Source organism: Malassezia globosa, assembly GCF_000181695.2.
Source record: "Malassezia globosa CBS 7966 chromosome Unknown mgl_sf_2.1, whole genome shotgun sequence".
Taxonomy (NCBI): Eukaryota; Fungi; Basidiomycota; class Malasseziomycetes; order Malasseziales; family Malasseziaceae; genus Malassezia; species Malassezia globosa.
In genome coordinates this window covers 903000-926207 of record NW_001849872.1, presented here as the reverse complement: position 1 = coordinate 926207, position 23208 = coordinate 903000, and the positions used below count along the sequence as shown (strand labels likewise).

Genomic DNA, 23208 nt, shown 5'->3' with positions numbered 1-23208 from the left:
AAACTAGCTGATTGGCCAGCGGTCAGCTTCTAGCAGACTAAGTTGGTGCATTGCTATTGCTGCCACAACTACGTGGTAGAAGTCAAGCTTAGGTTGTGTAGCTCTCGCGAAAGAAATCCTCGACAAACGCCCAGTGTCGCATAGAGGATCTAGACCAGCAAACAATCTTGACATCGACTTTACAACTAACCATAGTTCAGACTATCCATAATGTGAGTATTGGTTCGCCAGGATCATAGTTAAGTCCACGTACCGGAAAATGTCGTTGAACACATAGAACGAGCCACCCTCGGGAAGTAGCGTAAAGGACTAGACATAAGTCACAACGCGCATTACATACCTGGCTGAACTTGAGCGGATTCTGGCCATCATCCACAAGAAGCATGCCCGTCACAAGGACAACGAGACTTTGACCGTCGCCAGTCGGCTGCGCATCGCGTGTGTCGACCTTGTGCTGCACCTTTTGGAAAGGAAGGCTCTGACTGGTTAGATGACAGATATCAGACGGTTACTTACCACGAGCTTTTCAACAATAGCTTGCGCACCCTGCGTCTGTGCGCCCTCAAAGGTGAGCATCGAGTGGGGACGCTAGTACAGGTCAGCAATGGTTCTGGTGCACATACGTAAAGCGAGCCCAACTGCGAGCGATCCGTGTCAAAGGTCGAGTAATAAAAGTCTGTGAACTGATCATACATTAGTTCAGAGCATTCTTGGAAGCATATAAACACGCACCTGTTGAGCTACTGCTTCCATGGTTGCAAAGAGAGCCGGTCTAAGGTTAACGGTCTATCGGACGTTCGATGAACTAGTGACTCTTTGCCTCGGCCGATAGCACGGCCCATCATGTTGAAGTGGAGACATCATGCGTGCAGGAACAATAAGTGTTACAAATGATTTATTTTGGCCCTTAAGGCGCCTCCAACCCTAGCACATACAACGCATATCCACATACGACATTGTCATCCTACATACGAATATTTGAAAAAAAAATAGAACGTGAATGGTGTGTAAATCACCCTCATAGTAGATGCTTAGACATCCCACCCGAAAAGCTTACGTGCGAGCTGAACTAATGCTGGTGCTCGGGACTGCTACCAAAAGGACTGCTAGGCCTGGCTTTGCAATCCCCATGACAAGCGAGGACAGGTTTTCTGCGCGATTGGATGTTGAGCGAGAATCTCAAATTCATTTTTTTTGAGCCACTAGGAAAATTCCTTTTTCCAAGTCCTCCATGTCACATAGATGTTTGTTCTGTCCATATGTACATCATGGATGACTTAGACGCTCTGAACGGATATGATTGCACAAATGATTCTTTCATACGGTCGCACGGGTCAAGCGAGTGGAAACGCGCTTGTCGAATTCGACTATGAAATCGGAAGAGCAAGGCTGATCCTCTTAACCTCTCTCACCCACCACTTACATTCCTTACATTGTTTCCCAAGTCCCAACGGATCTTCAAGAAGTGTGCTTTCGTGTTTGCGTGTGCACCCTTTCTAACATCCTTTGTTTCTTAAAGCGCTAAACAACTACATTCATTCCTTTGTTACTGACTTTATCCGCTCGTTCCTCCTCAGGTATTCGCATATTAGCTAACGTGACAACAGCTTTCCATTTGATTGCACAGATGTTGTTTCGTCTTACTCGTCCAGGAACCTTTTCTTTTTTCGTTGGGATTTCGGTGCTTCTGCATGTGATTTTGAATGACCTTACAGGATCCTCATCAGTTGCGCCACTTTTTGCTAACGCAGTACCTATGAGCTCCGATAATTCCACTGACACGAAGTCGAATGGCATGGTCCATTTGCTGCTTTCCTCCAATTTTGAGGAGGAAGGTGAACAGTTTGTGCACCCGTGGATAAAACTTCAGCAGCACATTAACCGCAGCAAGCGCCGTCTAGCAAAATTTCAAGGTACTTCTGCACCATCGGATGACGAGCTTCAAGCGTCTATCGAACGTCGCAAATCGAGCGTGAATAATGAAGCTCAGGGGCCATCGCATGCCATGCTCGAATTCCGTCCCCCGCGAATCAAAAGTCGACCTCAGTCACAAACGTTCGAAGATTCGAAGCCCAAGCGACGTCACTCTCGATACGGAACCACAGAGAAGAGCGTCAAGCCCGACCTGGTACCTCGCGATGATGATGGATACTCGTCGATGGAAGCCAAAATGCAAAAGTCGTACTCCGTGACAAATGCTCCTGGTGCTTCTGCTCGAAATTCAGAGGGCTTGGCTATTGAAGCAAATGACGTAGGCTACTTTGTCGAGGTTCAGATTGGATCCTCTGATACGAAGTTCAAGATGCTTGTGGATTCTGGATCCTCTGACACTTGGGTCACTGGCACATCATGCAATGAGTGCGGGTCGTCAGACCGTCAGAAGCTCGGAAAATCTGTGTCACAGTCACTCAAGACCACGAATGACAAATACAAAATTTCTTATGGTACCGGCTCTGTTAGCGTTGCGCTTGCTACAGATTCGTTTCAGATTGCAGGACTTTCTCTCGACAGCTACACCTTTGGTATTGCAAGCTCGGAATCAGACGACTTTGGCGCGGACAAGATTCCTTTCGATGGCCTTCTTGGTCTAGGCGGCAAGAGTCTGAGTATTACAGGCAAACCGACGATCGTGGATGCCCTTGCTCAGGGAAACAAGATCGACAAACCGATTGTTGGTGTTCGTTTGGGACGTGCAGCCGAAGGAAGCTCAGGCAACAAAGGCCAGATTACCTTCGGTGGTGTAGATCAGTCTCAGATCGACGGGTCACTGAACCAGCTTGATAACCAGTCAAAGGATGGTTACTGGGCTGTGTCGCTTGACAGTGTGTCGATCGACTCGGACCAGGTGAGTGGTGGCTCTACTGCTGTGCTCGATACAGGCACGTCGTTGATTGTTGCCCCGAAATCAGCTGCCGATAAGATCCACGATGCTATTCCGGGAGCCAAGTCAGATGGTCAAGGCGGCTACACCATTCCATGTACAACAAGCAAGACACTCTCGTTTACTTTTTCGGGAAATACGTACTCGATGGATGCCCGCGACTTGTTGTTCGCACCGAAGGACCCGAACAACTTGAAAGGCACCTGTATCAGTGCTGTTTCTACAGGATCAACTATGGACGGTGCTGACTGGTTACTAGGCGCTGCGTTCTTGAAAAATGTCTACTTTGCCACCAACTCTGATGCGAATAGTATTGGTCTTGGCAAACTTAAGCAATAAAGACAACATGGCGACTTGACAATTTCTCGCCCCTTGCACCAATCCACATACATCTTTTTACAAGGATTCTTGCACGAAGATCTCACTTTGTTTGGTAAATACAATATGATAAAAGACTCACATATCCTCGGTAGATACATAGATAGTTTCTCAAATTATGTGTGCGCACCTTCAGTTGCTGCTCCAAGTCATTTTTTGTTTTACTATTATTTCTTCACCGCTACGTTGACAGCAAGCACATACTATCCCAACGGGCAGTCATAGGTGGGAATAAAGTGCGCACCATGTATCATTGAGGTCTACTTTCTGCTGCGGTTTTTGCGGGTACGCGGACGCTGTTGCTGGTTTTGAAGTGACTCAGGGATCCAGTCCTCGTCGTAGGTTTTACCATTGGAGCTCACAGCGACAGGAGTCGTCTTGGCATCTCGACGTTTTGTTGGCACAGTCTTTGTACGTAGCATAGGAGCAATGTAGGCGTTGTACATCCAGTAGCCGACACCACCGAGCAGGGCAAGGACGATCGCGTAAACCGAGAGAAGTTGCCAATCCCAGAGGCTCTGCGGGGGTTCTTCCACTGTGACGGAGCCGCGATACAATAGGACATTGTAATTGTTTGATGAAGATCTGTCAGAGACCATAGCTCGGAATTCAACGTCAAGTTTCTGCGGCTTGAATTCGGAATACACATCGAAGGGCAGCTGCAATGGCTTCCCGTCCACAATTTGAATGAGCATGTCATCATGCATTACTCGTGTTGTCATGTTTCGCAGAACGCGCCTTTTGTGTCCATCTTGGCGCGCCGGGTCGAGGAATGCTCCTGTCAGAGAACGGACGGATACGGCGCGGTCAGCACCGCGGGGCTGACTGAAGGTGAACACGACCCGGGTAGCCTCTCCATTCTTCACAATGTTGAATGGGTTGTTGGGAAAGGTTGTTGCCACGTTGATTTCAGGCGGGTCCTCATGAGACTGAGCATGTACAAGCGCACAGAAGCTCAGAAACCACAGGCTCAACACCAACACAGCAGCGTAACGCATGGTGGAATGAGACGAAGACGAAATCGGTGCTTGGCTGCACGTGGAGCGGCGTAAATCCTCTCTTCTATTGCAATCCGAAAAATAGTCACAAAAATTTCTACAACCGAAAGGATGGTTATGAATAGGCTTTACGCAAGGCGCGCAACTCCTGTTGGTATACCTTTTCAAATGCCCGAGCAATGTCGCATACGACTTCGTTACCTGCATTGAATGTGAAGCAATTAGAAAGCATCAACTGGATATCAGCATCGAGTGCGTCAATGCTATCGTATCGATCGGAGCGAAGCTTGTCGCTGATCAGCGTCAAGTCACGCGCGTTTTCCTGGGGGATCACATCAAAATACGTCGGTATACCAAGAGCCACAGGATCCACAGCATACAAAAAGAGGCCACCTGTCGGATGCTGTTTAAGTCGGCCCATCATGCTCTGCAGCGATCGCTTGTGAGAGTACTCGAGCTTACGGACCATGGCGCGGCTCCATTCCCGCCGCCATACACGCGACACAGCTTGCTCCATGATGGCCGGCTCTGTGCCCGGCGGATTAAATTGCCGGCAGTTGGCGAACATAAGGCGCATGTCCGCAGCAAAGTCACCCATCGTCTTGTACTCGCCGGCCTTGAGCTTTCGATCGATCTTGCTCAGATCCATCGGGTGCTTGATTTCTTCGTAGTACGTAGGAGCGTTGTCGCGCACAGGATCAATGGGGTAGTAGAAGATCGCTGCTTCTTTGGTTCTGTAAATAGCTTGCAATACGGAGCGGACCTTTTTCATGTGAAGTGGCGTCTCTTGTTCTCCTGGCAATACCGGGTCTTCACTCGCGGACTTGGCCTTGTCGGGATCAATGGTTTCCGCCATCGGTTCTTGCTTGGGTTCAAGCGCAGATGGGGCTATGGCAGACGGTTTAGTGGTGTTTTGTGACTTGGATTTGGCTGATGACTTTGAGGTGTTCGACGACGGCTTGGCACTGGTGGAGGATTTGACACCGGCGGATGACTGTTTTATGCTTGCAGATGATTCGAGCTCACCTGGCGCTGCTGTTGCTGCTGCTGCTGCTGCTGCCGGTGGTGGTCGAGGCGGCGGCGATGAAGCCTCAGAACGTGGTCGCTTGACTTTCAGTGTAGGCCGAGGTGGCGCTTCACTAGCTGTTCTTTTCTCGCCCTTACCGACATTCAACTTGATGGTAATTTTCTTCGGTGGAGGTGCTGAAGACACGGGATCAGAAGTGTCGGATGTAGTACTACCGTTAGGCGCAGTAGTACAGACAGACGTAGGAAGGATTCCTGCTGCTGCTGCTGCTGATGGTGGTTGTTTTGGTGCAGAAGCTTCGTCCACGTCGTCGGTGGAATGTTTTTCGGCACGAGCTGCGGCTTGTTCCAGCGCTTTGCCGATGCGGTTCCACAGCTGGCGGAACGCCGACTCCGAGCGAGATGCCTCGTAATGGATCCAGGCTTTCGGGTCTGGCGTATATGTCTTGGCATTCTGGAAAATTAAGTCGACATCATCTTTGAATTGGAAGCGGTCTTTGTACTGGCCCGACTGCAACTTGTTTGACACGGAGCTTAGATCCATAGGCTCTTTGATTACGTCAAAGTAGTCTGGGGCTTCGTCGCGTACTGGATCCACCGGTCGCGTGAAAGGCTCGCAGTGCTTATTGGCCATGAGTTTCTGGATGCACATGCGGCAGGCGCTAAAATCTGATGACGACATGCCCAATGCCTGACCAGGCTCAGGCGCCTTGGGCTTCTTTGGCTTCGCAGTTTTAGGGAGCACCACACGAAGGGGATGCGATGTCGATCGCTTTTCTTGCTGGGGCGCATTCTTGATCATGAGGCGGATGCGCATTGCACCTGTCTGTTCACCAGCAGGCACTGATACTGTTGTCTGTTCCGTGGGCACCTTGGTATCTTCGACCGGCTTGAACAAGAGCTCGGCCAGCCGCATGAGTGCCCATCGCGCAACCGCTTGGTCTTTACTCGCACGGAAAGCCGCGAGAAAGCCATCTCGGACTGAGGCAGAGCGGCCGATTTCGCGACGTAAAACTTTGATCATCTGCTCGTTCTGTGCCGCTTCATCGGCGAGCAAGGCTTCTTGCTCAGCCACATTCCCAAGAGGATCGCCTTCCTGTAGCATCTCGTGCCGTTGCCGTGTGATGCCAAGCTCACCTGTCGCAATCGCAACGGCTAGCGCATCACACAAACTACGAGCGAGATGCATTCGAATGACGTGATCCTCGTCCGAAGCCAAGATGGCAAAGTAGTACCGTGTCAACACCTTGTGCTGAAGTCCTCGCAACAGCAGCAAAGCATTCAATGCAGCCATACGCACGGGCGGGAAGTTGCCTTCGCGCGTGTACTCGAGAAAGTGCACAAGCTCCAAAGGACGCAAGTTTGCAAACACCAACGCTTGGTGAAAATCGAGCGCTGCGATCGTTACGACGTTGTGGTACGATGGCACCAGGCGATCTAGCACCTGCAGACGCTCGACTTCTTGTATGGCCACAGCACGCAGCTCCATCTCCTCTGGTGAATACGTCTCATCTGCATGCGTCGAGTAGCCAGCACTGTCGATAGGGATCAGTGTGCCTGCAAGGGCATTGATGATGCTCGCAAGATAATAGTCATCGACGAATCGGTTCGTCGAGTTGTCGTTGTATCGGAGCAGGTAGATCAAGAACCGTTGTACAATCACCAAAGCACGCCCCCGGTGGTCTCGCACCCGCGCAATCGCATGGATGAGGGCACGGCGAACGAAGTAGTCGGCCATGTCGGAAAAGTCGTTCGGTTTCGGAATACACGGTGCTTCCAATGAGGTCGAGTCGCCTTCGTGCGGCACATCGAGGCAGTAGCTGGTGCGGAAGAGCATGAACAAATGGAACAGACCGAGCAGGTCGAGATGCGGCAGTGCACAATTGGCGAGGCCGTAGGCAGCTTCGGCGCGAATGCGGTAAAAGTACTTTGTGACAAGTACCGTTCGTGTGAGCGTGCTGCTTGTTATGAGACTGGGCATCTGGCTCAGAGCATGTACTGCGGCGAGCTGTGCCACCACGTCTCGGTCTCGCTGCAGCTGCGAGACCCACATGTAGTCCGGCTGTTCAAACTGAATCTGGGCCATCCATTCAAAGTCTGCATCAAGGCGGATCCATTCATACGGCGCCGACGCCATGATGGCCTCATCTTCTTCCGTCCAATCAGCGACGCGCCAGCGCTTCCGCTCGTCCTCATCCTCCCACATTCCGAGTCCAAATCCCAGATCGATCATGCCGATTGCCTCAGCAGCATCCTCATCGCCTGCAGCGGCCGCAGCGGCCGCTGCCTGCCGAGCCTGGAATCGCTTGGTATTACGCCGTACACGCTTGTATTTGGTATTGAACGGCACGTCATACCGCTGGTGCTCGTTCTTGATGTCAAGCACATGCTCGTACGGCGTGCCGTCGGCCTCGTGGATCCGCACTGTCATTTGGCCCTCCCACAGCGACACGGGATTCGATGCAAGTGCATCCTCTGGATGTGCTTGCGCGTAGATTGCTGCAGGCGACTCTTGACGAACATGCATCTCAATAAGGAGTTTCTTTCGGTTAAAGGTCGCGGGGCACAAGAAGCGCGGGCAGCCACTCCCGTTGATCCATTGATCGACAAAGAGCCGGAGATCGGCCCCACTGACCTTCTTGCACGTGCGCAAAAAGCTGTGAGTGCCTTAGTGCATTCTGTGTCATTTCGCCCGTGATTGCCTGCAGGAACAGCTTCGGGATTACACGGCCCAGACCAAGCGATGCTCCCATCTTACAAAGCCGGCGGTCCAGAAGGTAAAGGACAAGTGGCGCTTTCAGATTCACAAATGGCAGTAGCTGGGGGTCCAGTGGTTCTTCACGGCCCACCTGGTACAACGGCGGCATGCCAATGTCCCACAGGCACAAGCGATCACAGTCTTTTTTCATGCGGAAGCGGTATTCATTGTTACCAAGAAGCCAGCGCAAGAACATGGACGCCAGGTACTGGCTCAAGCCATGAATTAACCACGTATCGGCCCAGGTCTTCTGCACAATGTTAATGCCAACCCACTGGAACGCGACAGCATGACTTAGGATGTGTCGGTTCTCGAACGCTTGGTCTATCACGGACGGTGGATGAAGCAAATCGCTCGAACATACGGCCAGCGTACTCGCCGTATGACAGTCGACCAACGCGCCATCCACAAACACAAGCTTGAAGGAACCAAAAGGGTATGATCCGTACACACTGCTGATATATTCGATGGCCTGCCAAGCAAACTGTGTTGTGGAACGCAGCTCGTGCTCATGCTCAGGCAGACAGAAAGCCAAAGCCTCGCAGGTGCCAGAGCCTGCGGGCGAGAGCCGCGCCAAGACAAATGGCCCCGCACAGAAGGCCACATGTTGCACGGACGTGGCCACCTGCTGTGTGTAGTAGAAGACCGACTTGTCAGGATCATGCGGGTGCACAGCATGCTCAGTGAGCTCACCGGACGAAACGACAAACACCTCAGGAGCATCGTCGTCCAAGTCGCCGGCATCCACCGAAAGCCGCCGGGGTACGACGAACTCGAGCTCCCATGTGCAACGGTCCCACAACGAATCAATGCACGGCACCCAACAGCGCGAACTGTTCATTCCTAAGGGCCGCGTGTACATATGAGGCACGCGATACGGCGCATCGGCTGAGGGACGAACCACCTGAACCGCTTCATGTGCATCTTCTAGCACATAGTCAATCCGTATAGTGATCATTGCAAACTCTTCTTCCGTGGCCCCGCCCTCTGATGCCGGGACACCAGAGGCTAACGGCTCTGGCCGTACGCTATCCGGCAGTGTGATGCGAAGCTCACCTTCGGCGCCCTGGCTCGCGGCGGAAAAGAGTTCGCGCTTCATCTGCGCGTGCGCATGTATATCGAGGAGCTCTAGCGAAGCCATAGGATCCGCATACTCAAACGCAGCATCTTGGTTTTGTATTTGCACGCGCTGGATATCCATGCATCGTGCATGAAGGTAGACATGTCGGAGAGCCGAATTCGTCGGCACAATCGTTAGCTCCGTATACCCTGCGAGGACTCCACTGAAAGCGAGTTCTAATGCCACCTTCTGGTGGCTCAACGAGAAACCGCGATCCGGCTGCATCGCGGCCAGACGCGCCTACTCGTCCAGCGGTGGGAGCGTCCAAGTCGTATTGACCGATGTTGCTGCGTATCGCTGGGAGGGCAACGTCACCTCACGCACGCTTAGCGAAGACCCTTGGCAATGTGGATGTCTGTCCAATTTTGCTCGTCTCGTCTCGCCTCCCTCCTCTGGCTGCGCCGTCCCTACCCAAAGCGAGATTGGGGCAAAAGGGTGGCGTCCATCACGTGATCACACCGTCCAGCAGCGTCGTCTTCGCATGCGCGTGGATGATGGTTAGGTGGGCATGCGCGTTGTACACGTACGGGGGAAGTGGAGTCCATCTTGTCCCAACACCACCCGTCGCGGGCTTTGCTGCTAGTCCCCGCATCGACGTGCGTGTCTGTCAGAACTCTCGCTGTCGCATCCCGCCGCTTGCATGGATAGCCAAGCAGCTGGCAATGCGCCTGCGGCATCGGAGGCACTAGCAAGTACCTCTGTCTTTCCGCCTCCGCCATTCATCTACCGACTATTTACGAAGCAAAATCTCGCTTGGTTCGGCGTCTTGAAGGAGCACAAAGGCGACGTTGACTGGTCATCCTTGGATGCGCGTGGTCGATTAGATGCACAGAATGCTATTCTCAAAAATGCAGTTGAAAATGTGCCTGACTTGAAAGAGCTTGTGCCTCCCAATGTGGATTTGGAACGAGAGCTTTCCCCGCTTCGCATAGACTGGATTGAGCAGGATGGTGGCTACCAGCTGTTCGGCCAGCGATGGCCCTATCCCAGATGTCACACCATCGTTGGAGGAACTAGGAATTCCGCGCTTTTTCCCCGCGAGTCACGAATTAGAGCGGTCAAAAGTGCTTCAGACGCTTCTTCACACGCTCTTACAAACCTATTTTGAATTGGTTTGCGACTTGTTGCGGCCCATCCAACCATACGACGTGGAGGTTCCAATGCCTCATACCGAAGGGCAGACGACACTCATTTCCTCGTCGCATCTCAAAGACCGTCTGCATCATATGGAGACGGTCGTCATCAACTTCCAGTATGTTTTGAATCAAATGCGACCCCTTGAAGCTCGGGCCTCGCTGCAATCACTCTTACGGCATCAACTTACCGAAAGACGTCAAGCCACTGAGCGCCTTCGCTCTAAGTGTGCAGCCATCCGAGAAGAGATTCAACAGCTGGGCATGTAGTGTCTGGGAGAAAACAACTAGGTGCGAACGAGCAGGCATTGGCATGGGCATGCCTATGTATAATAGTATATATGTACAAACATGTTGTTCTTCATGCTTCCCTACCCCCTTCTCCCTATTATGTTGCCCTCGTCTGCCTTGCACCCTGCTATTCATCTGTCAGGCCGTGTTCATGGAGCACCTCTGTAAGCACAGGTCGACGAACTAGCACTCCTCGAGCTTTTTTCACCGGCCGTTGCCGGCGTGGCGACATTCGGCTTGGGATATCGATGCTCTTATGCGCTTCCTTGTGCAAGGAGACAATCACTTGCTTCTCGTCCAGCAATCGAACCAGTTCTCGCATGGGCGAATGCGATGCGTGATCCGCCGCCATAGTCGACTGACTACCGACCAAAATAAGCTTTGTCTTTGCGCGAGTTACCATCACATTCACACGCCGCCGGTCGCGCAGCAATTCACCGGCCACATGTGCTGTATTTGATCGCACGAGCGACACAAGCACTACAGGCCAGTCGCGCCCTTGCGCCTGGTCAATTGTCAATACTTCCGTGCTAGCGCATGCATCTCGAAGGCGTTTGCTCTGCTGTCGGTATGGCGTCAGAACACCGACATCTGTCCCTTGCACACCGGCCTGCCGAAGTGCCTCAATTATGCGCGCCACCCACGCTGCTTCCGCCTCATTTTCTACCAGTGTATCAGTCCGAGACTCCTCAGCATGTACAGGGTCTGTGTCGACAAACACACATGGTCGAGAGGGATCGATGATTGCTTCCAACATGGCTGCAATGCCCGCTTCATTGTCCGTGGCGCAGTCTTTTTTTTGATCGCAGCTGGGAATAATTAGTCGAGCACACGCAACGTCTTCACTGCCACAACTCAACCGCCCCTCATACACGAGCGCATTGCTTAGCGCCATGATCTCAGCATTCATACGGTATTGCATACACAGCATAGCCACTGAGTCAGGATGCGCTTTACACAGCCGCTGAAACAAACTCACGCTCATGCCGTGCGAGGCTGCATCCGTATTTCGCACTACGGGCGTCAACTGGTGGTGATCGCCGATCATGACGAACCTGTCTGCTAGTCTTAAAGGACCCAAGCATGTCGGTACGGTAATTTGACTAGCTTCGTCCATAATGCACACGTCAAATGTACGTCGTGCTAGTGCTGCATCGTTTGTCGCTAGGCACGTAGCCGCGACGATCTGTGCATCTTGCACAAGGTCGACCAAAGCCTCGGCACTGGCTTGGGGTCCCAGCTTGGTCGCCAAAGCGCAGGCATGGACACGTGGGTGAATGCGTGAGAGGGGTCCTAAGCGGAGTACGGGTATATCTAGCAGCTTGCTCACGATCGTGTCGACGGCCGAGTGCGTGTGGCTGCAGAGCAAGACACACTGGCCCATGTCGGCAAGAATTCTCACAAGCACCGCAATCGTCGTTGACTTGCCTGTGCCTGGCATGCCCAAGATCAACGTATAATCGCGCGCACACAAAGCACGCTCTATTGCGTGGCGCTGATCTGCATTGCAACTGGCTGCATGGCGCTGGACAAAAGCAGCCATCTTGTCGTTAATGCATGTCCATTGCGGCGTATCCAGATGGACAACACGGCGGCGAAGCATGGTGATTTGCGGCGTCACCTGCTTGTAGAACAGACACGCAAGATTATAGCGTGGCACGCCCATGACAGACATGATATCATCCAAGTCTACACGAAATGTTTGCGGCTTGCCGTACTGAGACTCGTACTGAGTAAGCGCCAGATCCAGCGAAGACTCAGGTCGCACGTGGAACTGTGTCGTGGATGCCACAACACGTCCACGGAGAAGAAACGCTGTTACCGGCGTCTGCACGGCAATACAAACAACATCTTCAGGCATGAAAGCGACTTTCGAGGCCGGAATGGAAAATGCACACAAGCCATCCATCTTTCGTATCATCATTAGATTCGGCACACACCGTCCCGTGGCAGCACGGGCGTCGGCAGGCATCGTCCAAAGTTCGTGCTGAAAACGCAGAAGCCCACGCTCTTCATGCGAAAGCAACGCATCCCAGTGCGCAAAAAAGGCCATGTCCTCAGGTGTCAAGTGATCCGTCGAGTCGGCATACAAGTCTGCAATGGGCGACTCTGTGTCCGAGACATGTTCGACAGCGCGTCGATACAACATGCACGAGTCGCGAGAATAACACCGCTGGCACTTGTACTTATTGTCGATCGTCGCTGGAAGAAATCGCGGGCTTACATCACACGCTAAGTCTTCTAGATCAGCTTCTGTGAGATCGAATTCAAAGCTGTCTTCAGAAGCAGGTGTGGGCACCTCAGCCGGTTCGGAAGGTGCAGACACATGAGCAGGGTCTACGCTTTGTTGGGGTAAAATGTCGATGGTACCTTCTGTTGGAGAAGGAAGGAGCGCAAGCTGGACTTTAAACGAAGCCATTTCATTGCGCGCCATGATCAAGCTTCGGACTTCTTTTGTGTTGCAGTGAACGGGTCGTATTTCACTATTTTGGACGTAAAAAAGTAGTCCATAGTCGACGCTCACACCATACGCGTCGGCTAGAATCATCGTATAAAGGCTCGTTTGCGCAGTGTGTTCCATGCTTGAAGTAATACGACCCGTCTTGACTTCCATTGGCAGGATGCATTTCCTACCACCGGCCGACGTTTCGATCTCTGCTTCCAGACACAGGTCTAAGCGTCCCTTCAGGCCATACATCGGACAAAGAATATCCGATTCAGTCCCAATGATGCGTGTAATGCACATTCGGATATGCGCATTCATGCGAGTGTCATGGATCTGAGCCATAGCCTTGCGCCTGGAGTCATCGCGAAAGGATAGAAAAGTCTCGGCAAAGCGTACAAGGGACGGAACGGCAGCAATAAGATCCCTCCTTGCCGTGTCTGTCTTCGTGTCGACTAACACCAGAGCCTGCTGAGCCTCTTCAAGCTGTCGCTCGATCTCGGCTGTTATAAATGCGCATGAGAAATTGCCTATACGATCCCATTTGGCCGGTGCTGACACTTCCGGCGAAGGCGCCGGGCTCTCGTGCATGGGATCTATGCTTCCAGTCAAGCATGCTTGCAGCAACGAGTGCACCATCGTACCCAAGACAGCAACATATGTCGATTCGGTCGGTGATCGAATTCGTTCTTGCAGCATCGATTTTCGCATGCATGATGCCACGCTGGCGAGTCGAGAGGACGATATAATAACATCTGGATGAACAACAAGCAAGCGCACACTTTCTTTTGTCGAAGAGTGCGAAAATGTCGAGAGGATCATACATGGCACACCGTCTTCGGAATCCCATTCGCCTATCAAATGGACTGTATCATCTGGCTTAACAAACGTAGATTCCCATTGATCACGAAGTCGCGCATATCCATGCACGGCCGGAAAATGATGCAATTCCGGCTGGAAGTACATGCTTTGGCTCAGAGGGGAAGTGCATTTGGTCGACGGTATCAAACCATGCGTGATGTCTAGCTCCAGTATTTTTTCGATTTGAATGCCGCGGATACCCGAATATTCATTGGCATAAACCTTCACGACGCGTGCGCGAGAATATGCTCGCGTCGCTAGCATTGCGCGGTGCGACTGCTGGTTCAGGACAGGCACATCTTTTTCAGAACATGCCTTTGTCAACGACGGCAGCTGCTGACTCAATCCATCTGCAAACGCATCATGCGGTGCGTTTCGGATTGAACGAGCTGATGAAGATGGGCCAGGGAGACTGTCTAGCAATTGATGGAAAAACTCCTCCTCAACTCCGTCCATTGTACATCCGAGGCCCTTAAACGAACGCGCTCTTCTTACATTTCACTCGATGCACGCGCGTCTTTGATCTAGCAGCAACATTCTGACTAATCGCTCACCCATGAACCGAGTGGATCAACTCGAGCCGGTATTGCACGCGTTATTTTCGATGCGGGACACTCAAAATATGGGCGCACATAATTTCCGTTTCCAGGGTTTCCCCACGTTACTACAGGGCTAAATATACAAGAGTGGGCGCAAAGGTACAGCGATAGAGTGCGCACATTAAAAAATGAACGACAAGATCTTTTTGTACAAAGGAAGAGAGCGCTTCTCAGCCCGCTCTTGCTCGAGGACTTCAAGAGGCACGGCTTCACGACGTCCGGTTTGCAAGTCCATGTCCTCGATTCGAACGAGTCTTGTTCGGTGATAGATTTTATAGGCAAGAAAGAAAACAAGCACAATCACCAGCGACAGCATATTCTCGAAAAAGGCGTAGGCGCGATCCTGGGGAGTCATTTTGCCCTCGCCAATTGGAAAGGCTGAACGGTAAAAGTAAGCAATCAGCACAAGCAAACTCATGAGCAAGCCACTGTACGACCCCATAATGCCTAATGGCGAAGTCCATGGAAGCTCCGCAAGTGAATTGCCTTGGCGCGTCCACGCTGCTCGAAAACGAATATGGCATAAACAGATAGATCCCCAAGCAAAAATAACAGCCAAGCCACTGATGCCCAGGAGCCATGAAAAAACAGTGGATTCTTGCGTTGAGTAGATGAGAAATCCGAGCAAACCGAAAAGCAACGTCAAAATCACAGCGGGGAGAGGTCGCCCAGCGCGATCAACGTACTGGAAAAACTTCGGTGCAAACCCTTGTTCGGAGAGAGCGAGAAGAGTACGACTGCTGGCAAAAACAGCTGCATTGGCAACGGAAATTGTCGAGAGAATGATGACTGCATTGACAATGTGTGGAAGTACTTTGATTTGTCCAATCTGCAATGCAATCACAAATGGTGACTGCTTTGGATCATAAGAAGAGCCACTGTCGTCATGAAGTTTAGGATGATCGTAGGGCACAATTAATGACACCAGAAAAAGCGAAACGATGTAGAACAAAATAATGCGCAGCACGATTTGCTGACAAGCCTTGGGCAACACCTTGCGTGGTTCCTTGTCTCCGCGGCAGCAAGACCAACAAGCTCCGACCCAGCAAAAGCAAAGGCTACACCAGCAAATGATGCACAAAAGCCTTTGAAAGAGTTGTTGAATGCACCAGGATTATGCCATGTAGCAGCACCTAGATACTTATTGCTAGGCGTACCACCACAATCAATGCAAATCATCACGATAATCAAACCAATGACTGTTATTACTTTGATCAGCGTAGCAATAAACTCAAACTCGGCATAGCCGCGCACCCCAAACAAATTTATGACGAGTAGCACGATGAAAAAAATTGCGATCCAAACACCTCGAGGAACCACTTCTTTCGTATCCCAGAACTGAATCATAATGGAGGCTGCAGTAAACTCAATCGGCGCTGTGACAAGCCACTGCAAAAAGTAGTTGTATCCCATTGCAAAACCCCACGCTGGATCGATAAATCGCGTGGCATACGCAGAATGAGCGCCGGACACCGGAAGCACAGAGGCTAATTCGCCAAGGCTGAATACAACACAGATCAGCATGAAACCCATAATGAAAAAGTTGAGGATCAGACTTGCTGGTCCTCCATTTGCAAGTTCTGATGCAGATCCAATAAAAAGACCAGTTCCAATACCGCCACCAAGTGCAATGAACTGGACGTGCCGGCTATCTAGTGTTCGTTTTAGAGCAGATTTTCCCGGCATGGCCATCACGCTGTGGTCATCTGTTTCGTAGAATTGTTTCGCATTTTCATGCTTTTCTTTCTCAAAAACCTCTGGCTTTCCTGCCATATGAGTATCAATGCTGTCCGCATATGAAGTGTCTGCGGTGTATTGTTCTGGCGCATGCCTAAAACTGTTGACCCAGCTCTCCAGAACGGTCATTTGCGAAGGGTATCAGTGAACAGTCTGGGGTATACCGTTCGAGCAAGTCCTCTTATTATGCATTGGATAGAGACGCATAATCTGGTTCTTATCTGTATTTCCAGCATCCTTTGGAATTCCTCCTGCAGCCTGCTAAATCAGAACGCGCCATTCCCCGCGTGAATTGCTCACCATTTTCAACTAGACCTCATCGGACACTGCAACCATTTGTTTCCATGCGTGTGATCTGTGATTTTTGTAATAAACCCGATATTGCGGAACATCTCGATCTAGCTTCTGATAGCGTATGCTCCAATCACATTTCTGCATGTCACTAAAATTATGGGGAAGATTCTTGTTCCCCGCTTTTCTAGATTAATTTGCCTTTCAAATCCTTTCATTCGTATGCCACTATAGATTTTTTTTTTTTTCACGGTTGATAAGGGGTAATGATAGCTACATGATACAGTCAATATTCAACCCCTTATCATCCAAAGGGCTCATAAAAACGTGTAGGTAATTAGACATTCATAATTACGATATCGTCAAGTGATATGCGTGATTATTCAAAAGAAGACCTCGAGAATTCTTCTCCAGCGTGGCTTCAAGTAGTCAGCCCGAACTTCAGGCTCTGTTTCAGAGTCCATGTGAGGATCGCGACGGCCTGTATGTAAATCAATCTCATGGATGCGCACAAAACGTGCGCCAGTGAAAAGCTTATGCGCAAGGAAAGCAACTATAATGATCACCACGGATAGATACGACTGGAAAAATGCCTTTCCTCGTTCATATCCATCCATTTCTGCTTCTCCAATAGGGAATGCAGAAATGTAGAATGTGGCCATCAATACAAGGATGTTGAGAATCAACGCAAACCATGAGCCCCATTCCCCAAGCGGTGAAGTCCATGGCAAGTCACTCACACGGTATCCAGCCTTTTTCCACGCATATCGGAAGCGTACATGCGCTAGAGAGATACACATCCAGAGCAAAATTACTGACATGCCGGAAATGCTTCCCAGCCATGAAAATATCTCATCCTCTGAGCTCGAATACACCAAGAAGCCCAGAAGTCCAAAGAGAAATAGAAGAGCAAATCCAGCCATAGGACGTCCCTTACGGTCAGAATACATGAAGATCTTGGGTAGAAAACCGCTCTCTGCCATAGAGTACAAAAGACGACTTCCAGTATACACAGCTGTATTTGAAACCGAGACAACAGAAAGCAAAATCACGGCATTGAATATAGCAGGGAGTGCGTGAATTTTTCCGCGTTTAAGCGCGAGCACGAATGGGGTGGCACGCGGCGAAGAACTTGATCCGACCAGATTTGGTTCGTCATAAGGAACAAGCAATGTCACCATAAAAAGCGACAAAATGAAAAAAATTATGACACGGTATACCACGAACTTAGATGCTTTAGGTAGTTGTTTTCGTGGATTACCCGCTTCACCCACCGTCACACCAATCACTTCAGTGCCTCCATAAGCCAGTGCGGCAAAAGCAAACGCATTTGAAAACCCTTTGAATCCATTGTTGAACGCGCCAGGATTATGCCAAGTACCTGCTCCAATATAATGATGATTTGGCGCTCCACCGCATACGATGACGACGCAACAAATAATAAACCCGACACAGGATAGCATTTTTATTGTCGTAGTCAGCATTTCCACCTCGCCAAATACTCGTGCACCAAACATGTTCACAGTTAGGACACCTGCCACAATCAATGCTACCCAAATACCTTTGGGAACCACTTCATCCTTGTCCCAATACCGTATAATCATACACGCAGCCGTGAGTTCAGTGGGAAAAATGATCAGCCATGTCATCAAGTAATCCACTCCGACTGCGAACCCAAACGATGGGTGAACAAATCTTGACAGCATATGAGAGTAGGAACCTGCAGAAGGGAATGTAGCCACCAACTCACCCACGGCAAAAATCACTGTAATGACCATGAGTCCAAGCAGTATGAAACCAATCATCAAAGATCCAGGGCCACCAGAGCTGAGGATATTCCCTGAACCAATGAAGAGACCAGTTCCAATACCGCTTCCCAGTGTCAGGAAACAAAGATGCCGCATGTTGAGCTCTCGGCTGAGTTCCTTCCTCGGCACCTGCTTATCAAGGTAGGCGTGTGACGAGTCATTCTCGTAATTACCTTCTTCGACTGAGGCAGGATGTGTGGTATGACATGATACATCAGCTTTGTCTTTATGTATGGTGCTTTCACCAAGCTCAAATCGATCCATCGTTATGCCATCAAATAGAATGCTGCACAACTTGAGCAGACTCACAAGGTCTACTGCACTTGTCGATGGACTAGCTCCAAGTCCTGACCAAGTAACTTGAAACTTCGCGAACGTGGGTGTGAGACGGGCCCGAGATCACGTGATCCTCATACGACGGCGCCCCTCACGTGCGATTGTTGAGCAAGGGCCTGGAGCCACACCACGCGGTGTCACGGATCGTAAGTGGATTGGCTATGCTAAAGATGCGAAGGGGGAAATATAGGAAGGAATACATCTACTAATATGTCGTCGGAATTCGTAAAACTGTTCAGAAAAGGGTGTTCCAGATTTTCAAGTATACAGGTTTGGCGCGCCATTCTGCACGTTCCTGTTCAAGAACCTCTTCTGAGACTGGATCACGACGACCCGTTTGAACATCAATTTCATCAATACGCACGTGTCGCGTCCGTCTGATAATTTTATGCAAAATGAATGTCAAAAGAATGATAGGAAGCGAAAGCATGCTCTCAAAGAAGTTATTCACACGATCACCTGCGGTCATTGTTCCCTCTCCAATAGGCCAAGCTGCGTTGTAAAATGCAGCTATTAACACAAGGATGTTTAAGACAACAGAGAAAATGGAGCCCGGAATGCCAAGAGGCGATACCCATGGCAGTTGCTCTAGCTTATTTCCTTGTCGAAGCCATGCTTTTCGGAATCGGATATGTGCGACACAAGTAGACGCCCAGGAGAAGATAACAGAAAGTCCAGAAATACTCACTAACCAGTTGAAAATGGTGTTAGGGTTCGAAGCATAGATCAAGTAACCCAGTAAACCAAAAAGCAAGCTTACGCCCATCGCAGGAAGCGGACGCCCTTGTCGATCAACATATGTAAAAATCTTAGGCGCCATGCCAAGCTCGGCAAGCGAAAGCAAAGTGCGGCATCCGCCATAAACAGATGCATTTCCAACAGAAAAGGCCGAGATTAAAATTACAGCGTTGAATATCTGAGGCAATGCATGAATTTGACCTGTTTGAATGGCAAGAACAAATGGCGAGTTACTGGGATCATTACCGTCTCCTTCAAGGTGTTTGTTCGAGGCAGGAACAAGAAGTGTTACCATCAACAGGCTGACAATATAAAAGATAAGAACCCGCATAATTACTTGCTTCGCCGCTTTGGGAATATGCTTCCGTGGACTGCTAGTTTCTGCTGCAGCAATGCCCACAATCTCTGTACCCGAATAAGCAAAGCATGCTGTGATGAAAACAGAACAAAAGCCTTTAAAACCATTCAAAAAGGCTGGGTTTTCGTGCCAAGCGTGTGCGCCAAAGTATGTTTTAGCAGGTGAACCACCCACATCAATAACGATAGCACAAATAATAAATCCAATACACCCAATCACCTTAAGGGAGGCGGCAATGAATTCAAATTCACCATAACCACGCGCACCAAAAATATGAATGAAGGAAATAGTAAGAATGAAGATTGTCACCCACACACCGCGTGGCACAACCTCGTCTTTATCCCAAAATGAAATCACAATAGTGGCTGCGGTGGCTTCCAAAGGGAAGGTTGTCAGCCATTGGAGCCAGTAATTCCAGCCCATGGCAAAACCCCATGAAGGATCGATGAAACGCACCGAATATGTTGAAAAAGAGCCAGATATAGGTAAGACAGCTGCCAGCTCACCAAGAGAGAAAATGGTAGATATTACCATCACAGCCACAATAATGAAGGCAAGCATGAGTGATCCGGGCCCGCCTGTGGCCAGTGTGATACCTGACCCAACAAAGAGACCTGTTCCAATGCTACCGCCGATAGCAATCAGTTGAATATGACGACCTTCAAGCGAGCGCTTGAGACCGGTTTCTTCAGGTATCAATGCGACACCACCATCTTCAGTCTTCACCGCAACAGTGGTGTTGGTAAATTCATCTTTTCCTAGCGTGTCCTTATCTTTTTCTTTCGCATCAATGTGACTATGATGCTCGGATGGAAGTTCACCCATGTAGTTTGGCTCCTTGCCTATTCCACGTTCGGCAGGTTTGAAACTATCAAACCACCTCTGAAACACGCCCATAGTAGTGGCGTATTTCTGAAGGAATGCGAAGTGTGATGCCGTTTTCCTTGTGTATGGGATTTTCTCGCTCTGCTTTCACATGTGATCTGATAGTCGACAATCATTGGCCAATTAAATAACTTAACTAACTGAAGCCCTGTTCAAATCGAGAATCTTACTAGGGAAATAAGTGCTGCGCACCCATACGACATTGCAACGTATCCCGGGTAGAGCAAACAGGCTGCGAGTCCACCAGCCAACTCGTGACTCTTAACAACAGCGGTCAAGGCGTATGTGATTTTACTTGTATACCAGCAAACATACTATATTCGAGGCAAAGAAACAGAGACAAAACGAGACAAATGAAAGACAGACATGCACACTAGGGACATGTATGGTGCCACACGAAAAACTAGACACCATATGAGTTCGTGAAACTAGAATACAATGGTATACAATTCGTAGCGCTGGTTCAGTCACTCAGCCGAACTAGAAAAAGATGTGAAGCAACCTTTTTCCCAGAGGTAGAGACCGTATTTGAGCGCGTTCTTGTTCTAAAACTTCCATAGGCTCGACCTCCCGCAATCCCGAGTCAAGATCAATTTCCTCTAGCGGAACGATCCTGGTTCGTTTAACAATTTTGTATGCGAAAAAGAAAACCAAGAAAACAACCAGTGAAATCATACCCAAGAAAAACTCATAAGCGCGCCTGTCAGATGTCAGATCACCTTCATCAATGGGAAAGGCAGAATTGTAGAACTGTGCAATGACCACTAATACGTTGAAGATTAGTCCAATGTAGCTTCCATACACGCCCAATGGTGACTGCCAGGGAATGCCAGCTAATGGACGACCCTGCCGAACCCATGCAGCACGGAAGCGTATGTGTGAAAGACAGATAGAAGCCCAAGTGAATAAGATAGAGAGACCGGAAATGGCCAAGAGCCAATTGAAGACCTCAGCGCCATGATCATCACCGACATAAACCATGAAGGCCAGCGCGCCGAACAAAAGACTCAGTATGGCAGCTACCAATGGGCGACCCGCACGATCCACATACGTAAATATTTGAGGTGCCATTCCTTGACCGGCAAGAGCATGAAGTGTTCGGCTGGCAGCAAAAACAGCCGAATTGGATACCGAAATGGCAGACAACATGATGACTGCATTCACGATATCGGGGAGAACCCTGATTCCACCGGATTTGATCGCGAGAACAAACGGTGAGCTGTTCGGGTTATTCCCACTCTTTCCGACCGTTAGCATAGGATGATCGTATGGTACAAGCAGCGTGACCATGAAGAGGGACAAGGCATAGAAAACGATCACACGATACATAACCAATTTGCATGCACGTGGCATGAACTTTCGAGGATTGCTTGACTCAGCCGCCGCAAGACCCAGCACTTCTGTTCCTGTAAAGGCAAAAGCGGCCGTTGTAAGCACACTGCAAAATCCCTTGAAATTGTTATTAAAAGCGCCAGGGTTGTACCAAGTACCGGCACCCCTATAGCCACCGTTCGGCGCACCTCCGCAATCAATGACTGCGGCACAAATAATGAAGCCGATCAAAGTAAGCATTTTCAATGAGGTCGCACAAAATTCAAACTCAGCATAGCCTCTCGCACCGAATAGGTTCAAAATGATTATGAACACCCAAAAGATTGCCACAATGGCACCATTGGGCATTGATTCATCCTTGTTCCAATAAGAGATTACAATAGTAGCAGCAGTGAATTCCAATGGGAAGGTAGCTAGCCATTGCATAAGGTAGTTGTATCCAATAGCAAAGCCAAGCGCAGGATCAACAAAGCGTCGTGAGTATGCACTAAATGCACCAGGGAGAGGGTATAGAGATGCAAGTTCTCCCAGCGCGAACAAAACAGTCAATATCATAAATCCCATCAGTGTATAGTCAATGATGATACTGCCAGGTCCGCCATGGGCTAAGGTGGAGCCAGAGCCGACGAACAAACCTGTACCAATACCGCCGCCGAGCGCTATGAAAGCTAGGTGGCGACTTTTCAAACTCTTTTTAAGAATAGGCCGCTTCGTGGCTGGTATGTTTTTCATGTCTTTCGAGTTGACAGAATCGGAATTCTCGCCTTCGTAGCTCAAGGTCGATTCATGTCGCTTCTCGTTTTCGGACTGCAGCTCATAATCTTCTTCAGTAATGGCGGGTTTGAAGCCATCGACCCAATTTTGCAACAGCGTCATAGCTAATAATGTGAAAGTTGGGCGTGGCAGCACCGAAATTAAGGTGCGAGGTGCAAAACCAGATTCGAGGAAGGAACGCTCCGACTTGGTTGGTGGACGCAGATACACCCTGTTATCTCAAGGAAAGCTGAATTGAACTTCAGGAGCTTTTTTCGGTCTGCTCTTCCTGGGGTCAGGTACACAACTCGGCCGGATTCTCTCATGCCGGACAGAAAAATTTGATTTCGCACCTACTACTGGCATATTTTGGCCGTCAAAACAGACTAATCAGAACCGATAATAATGATGCTGGCACGTGGGCTGTGCTGTCAGGTTTGTATAGCGTCTCCATATATTCAATGAACTATCAACCAATCAAA

At 49.9% G+C, this 23208-nt stretch overlaps 11 protein-coding genes across 11 annotated transcripts; 1 reads left to right on the top strand and 10 right to left on the bottom strand.

Annotated features, from left to right (window-relative positions):
* Positions 1-88: 88 nt before the first annotated feature.
* MGL_1261 (uncharacterized protein) lies at positions 89-753 on the bottom strand (the record flags this gene model as incomplete). The annotated part of the gene is made up of 6 exons (XM_001731941.1): positions 89-185; positions 254-309; positions 341-478; positions 517-588; positions 624-683; positions 733-753. The coding sequence occupies 6 exons, from the start codon at positions 751-753 to the stop codon at positions 89-91; spliced, it is 444 nt and encodes a 147-aa protein (XP_001731993.1).
* An 874-nt stretch (positions 754-1627) lies between these two features.
* Positions 1628-3220, top strand: MGL_1260 (uncharacterized protein; the record flags this gene model as incomplete). Its single annotated transcript, XM_001731940.1, has 1 exon — positions 1628-3220. The coding sequence occupies one exon, from the start codon at positions 1628-1630 to the stop codon at positions 3218-3220; it is 1593 nt and encodes a 530-aa protein (XP_001731992.1).
* A 299-nt stretch (positions 3221-3519) lies between these two features.
* Positions 3520-4257, bottom strand: MGL_1259 (uncharacterized protein; the record flags this gene model as incomplete). Its single annotated transcript, XM_001731939.1, has 1 exon — positions 3520-4257. The coding sequence occupies one exon, from the start codon at positions 4255-4257 to the stop codon at positions 3520-3522; it is 738 nt and encodes a 245-aa protein (XP_001731991.1).
* Positions 4258-4372: 115 nt separating this feature from the next.
* MGL_1258 (uncharacterized protein) lies at positions 4373-7714 on the bottom strand (the record flags this gene model as incomplete). Its single annotated transcript, XM_001731938.1, has 1 exon — positions 4373-7714. One exon carries the CDS (start codon positions 7712-7714, stop codon positions 4373-4375), a length of 3342 nt encoding a protein of 1113 aa, XP_001731990.1.
* A 118-nt stretch (positions 7715-7832) lies between these two features.
* On the bottom strand, positions 7833-9242 carry MGL_1257 (uncharacterized protein; the record flags this gene model as incomplete). The annotated part of the gene is made up of 1 exon (XM_001731937.1): positions 7833-9242. One exon carries the CDS (start codon positions 9240-9242, stop codon positions 7833-7835), a length of 1410 nt encoding a protein of 469 aa, XP_001731989.1.
* Positions 9243-10712: 1470 nt separating this feature from the next.
* On the bottom strand, positions 10713-14345 carry MGL_1256 (uncharacterized protein; the record flags this gene model as incomplete). Its single annotated transcript, XM_001731936.1, has 1 exon — positions 10713-14345. The coding sequence occupies one exon, from the start codon at positions 14343-14345 to the stop codon at positions 10713-10715; it is 3633 nt and encodes a 1210-aa protein (XP_001731988.1).
* Positions 14346-14609: 264 nt separating this feature from the next.
* On the bottom strand, positions 14610-14930 carry MGL_1255 (uncharacterized protein; the record flags this gene model as incomplete). Its single annotated transcript, XM_001731935.1, has 1 exon — positions 14610-14930. The coding sequence occupies one exon, from the start codon at positions 14928-14930 to the stop codon at positions 14610-14612; it is 321 nt and encodes a 106-aa protein (XP_001731987.1).
* A 473-nt stretch (positions 14931-15403) lies between these two features.
* On the bottom strand, positions 15404-16354 carry MGL_1254 (uncharacterized protein; the record flags this gene model as incomplete). Its single annotated transcript, XM_001731934.1, has 1 exon — positions 15404-16354. The coding sequence occupies one exon, from the start codon at positions 16352-16354 to the stop codon at positions 15404-15406; it is 951 nt and encodes a 316-aa protein (XP_001731986.1).
* Positions 16355-16899: 545 nt separating this feature from the next.
* Positions 16900-18420, bottom strand: MGL_1253 (uncharacterized protein; the record flags this gene model as incomplete). Its single annotated transcript, XM_001731933.1, has 1 exon — positions 16900-18420. One exon carries the CDS (start codon positions 18418-18420, stop codon positions 16900-16902), a length of 1521 nt encoding a protein of 506 aa, XP_001731985.1.
* Positions 18421-18895: 475 nt separating this feature from the next.
* Positions 18896-20653, bottom strand: MGL_1252 (uncharacterized protein; the record flags this gene model as incomplete). The annotated part of the gene is made up of 1 exon (XM_001731932.1): positions 18896-20653. One exon carries the CDS (start codon positions 20651-20653, stop codon positions 18896-18898), a length of 1758 nt encoding a protein of 585 aa, XP_001731984.1.
* Positions 20654-21121: 468 nt separating this feature from the next.
* MGL_1251 (uncharacterized protein) lies at positions 21122-22849 on the bottom strand (the record flags this gene model as incomplete). Its single annotated transcript, XM_001731931.1, has 1 exon — positions 21122-22849. One exon carries the CDS (start codon positions 22847-22849, stop codon positions 21122-21124), a length of 1728 nt encoding a protein of 575 aa, XP_001731983.1.
* Positions 22850-23208: the final 359 nt, after the last annotated feature.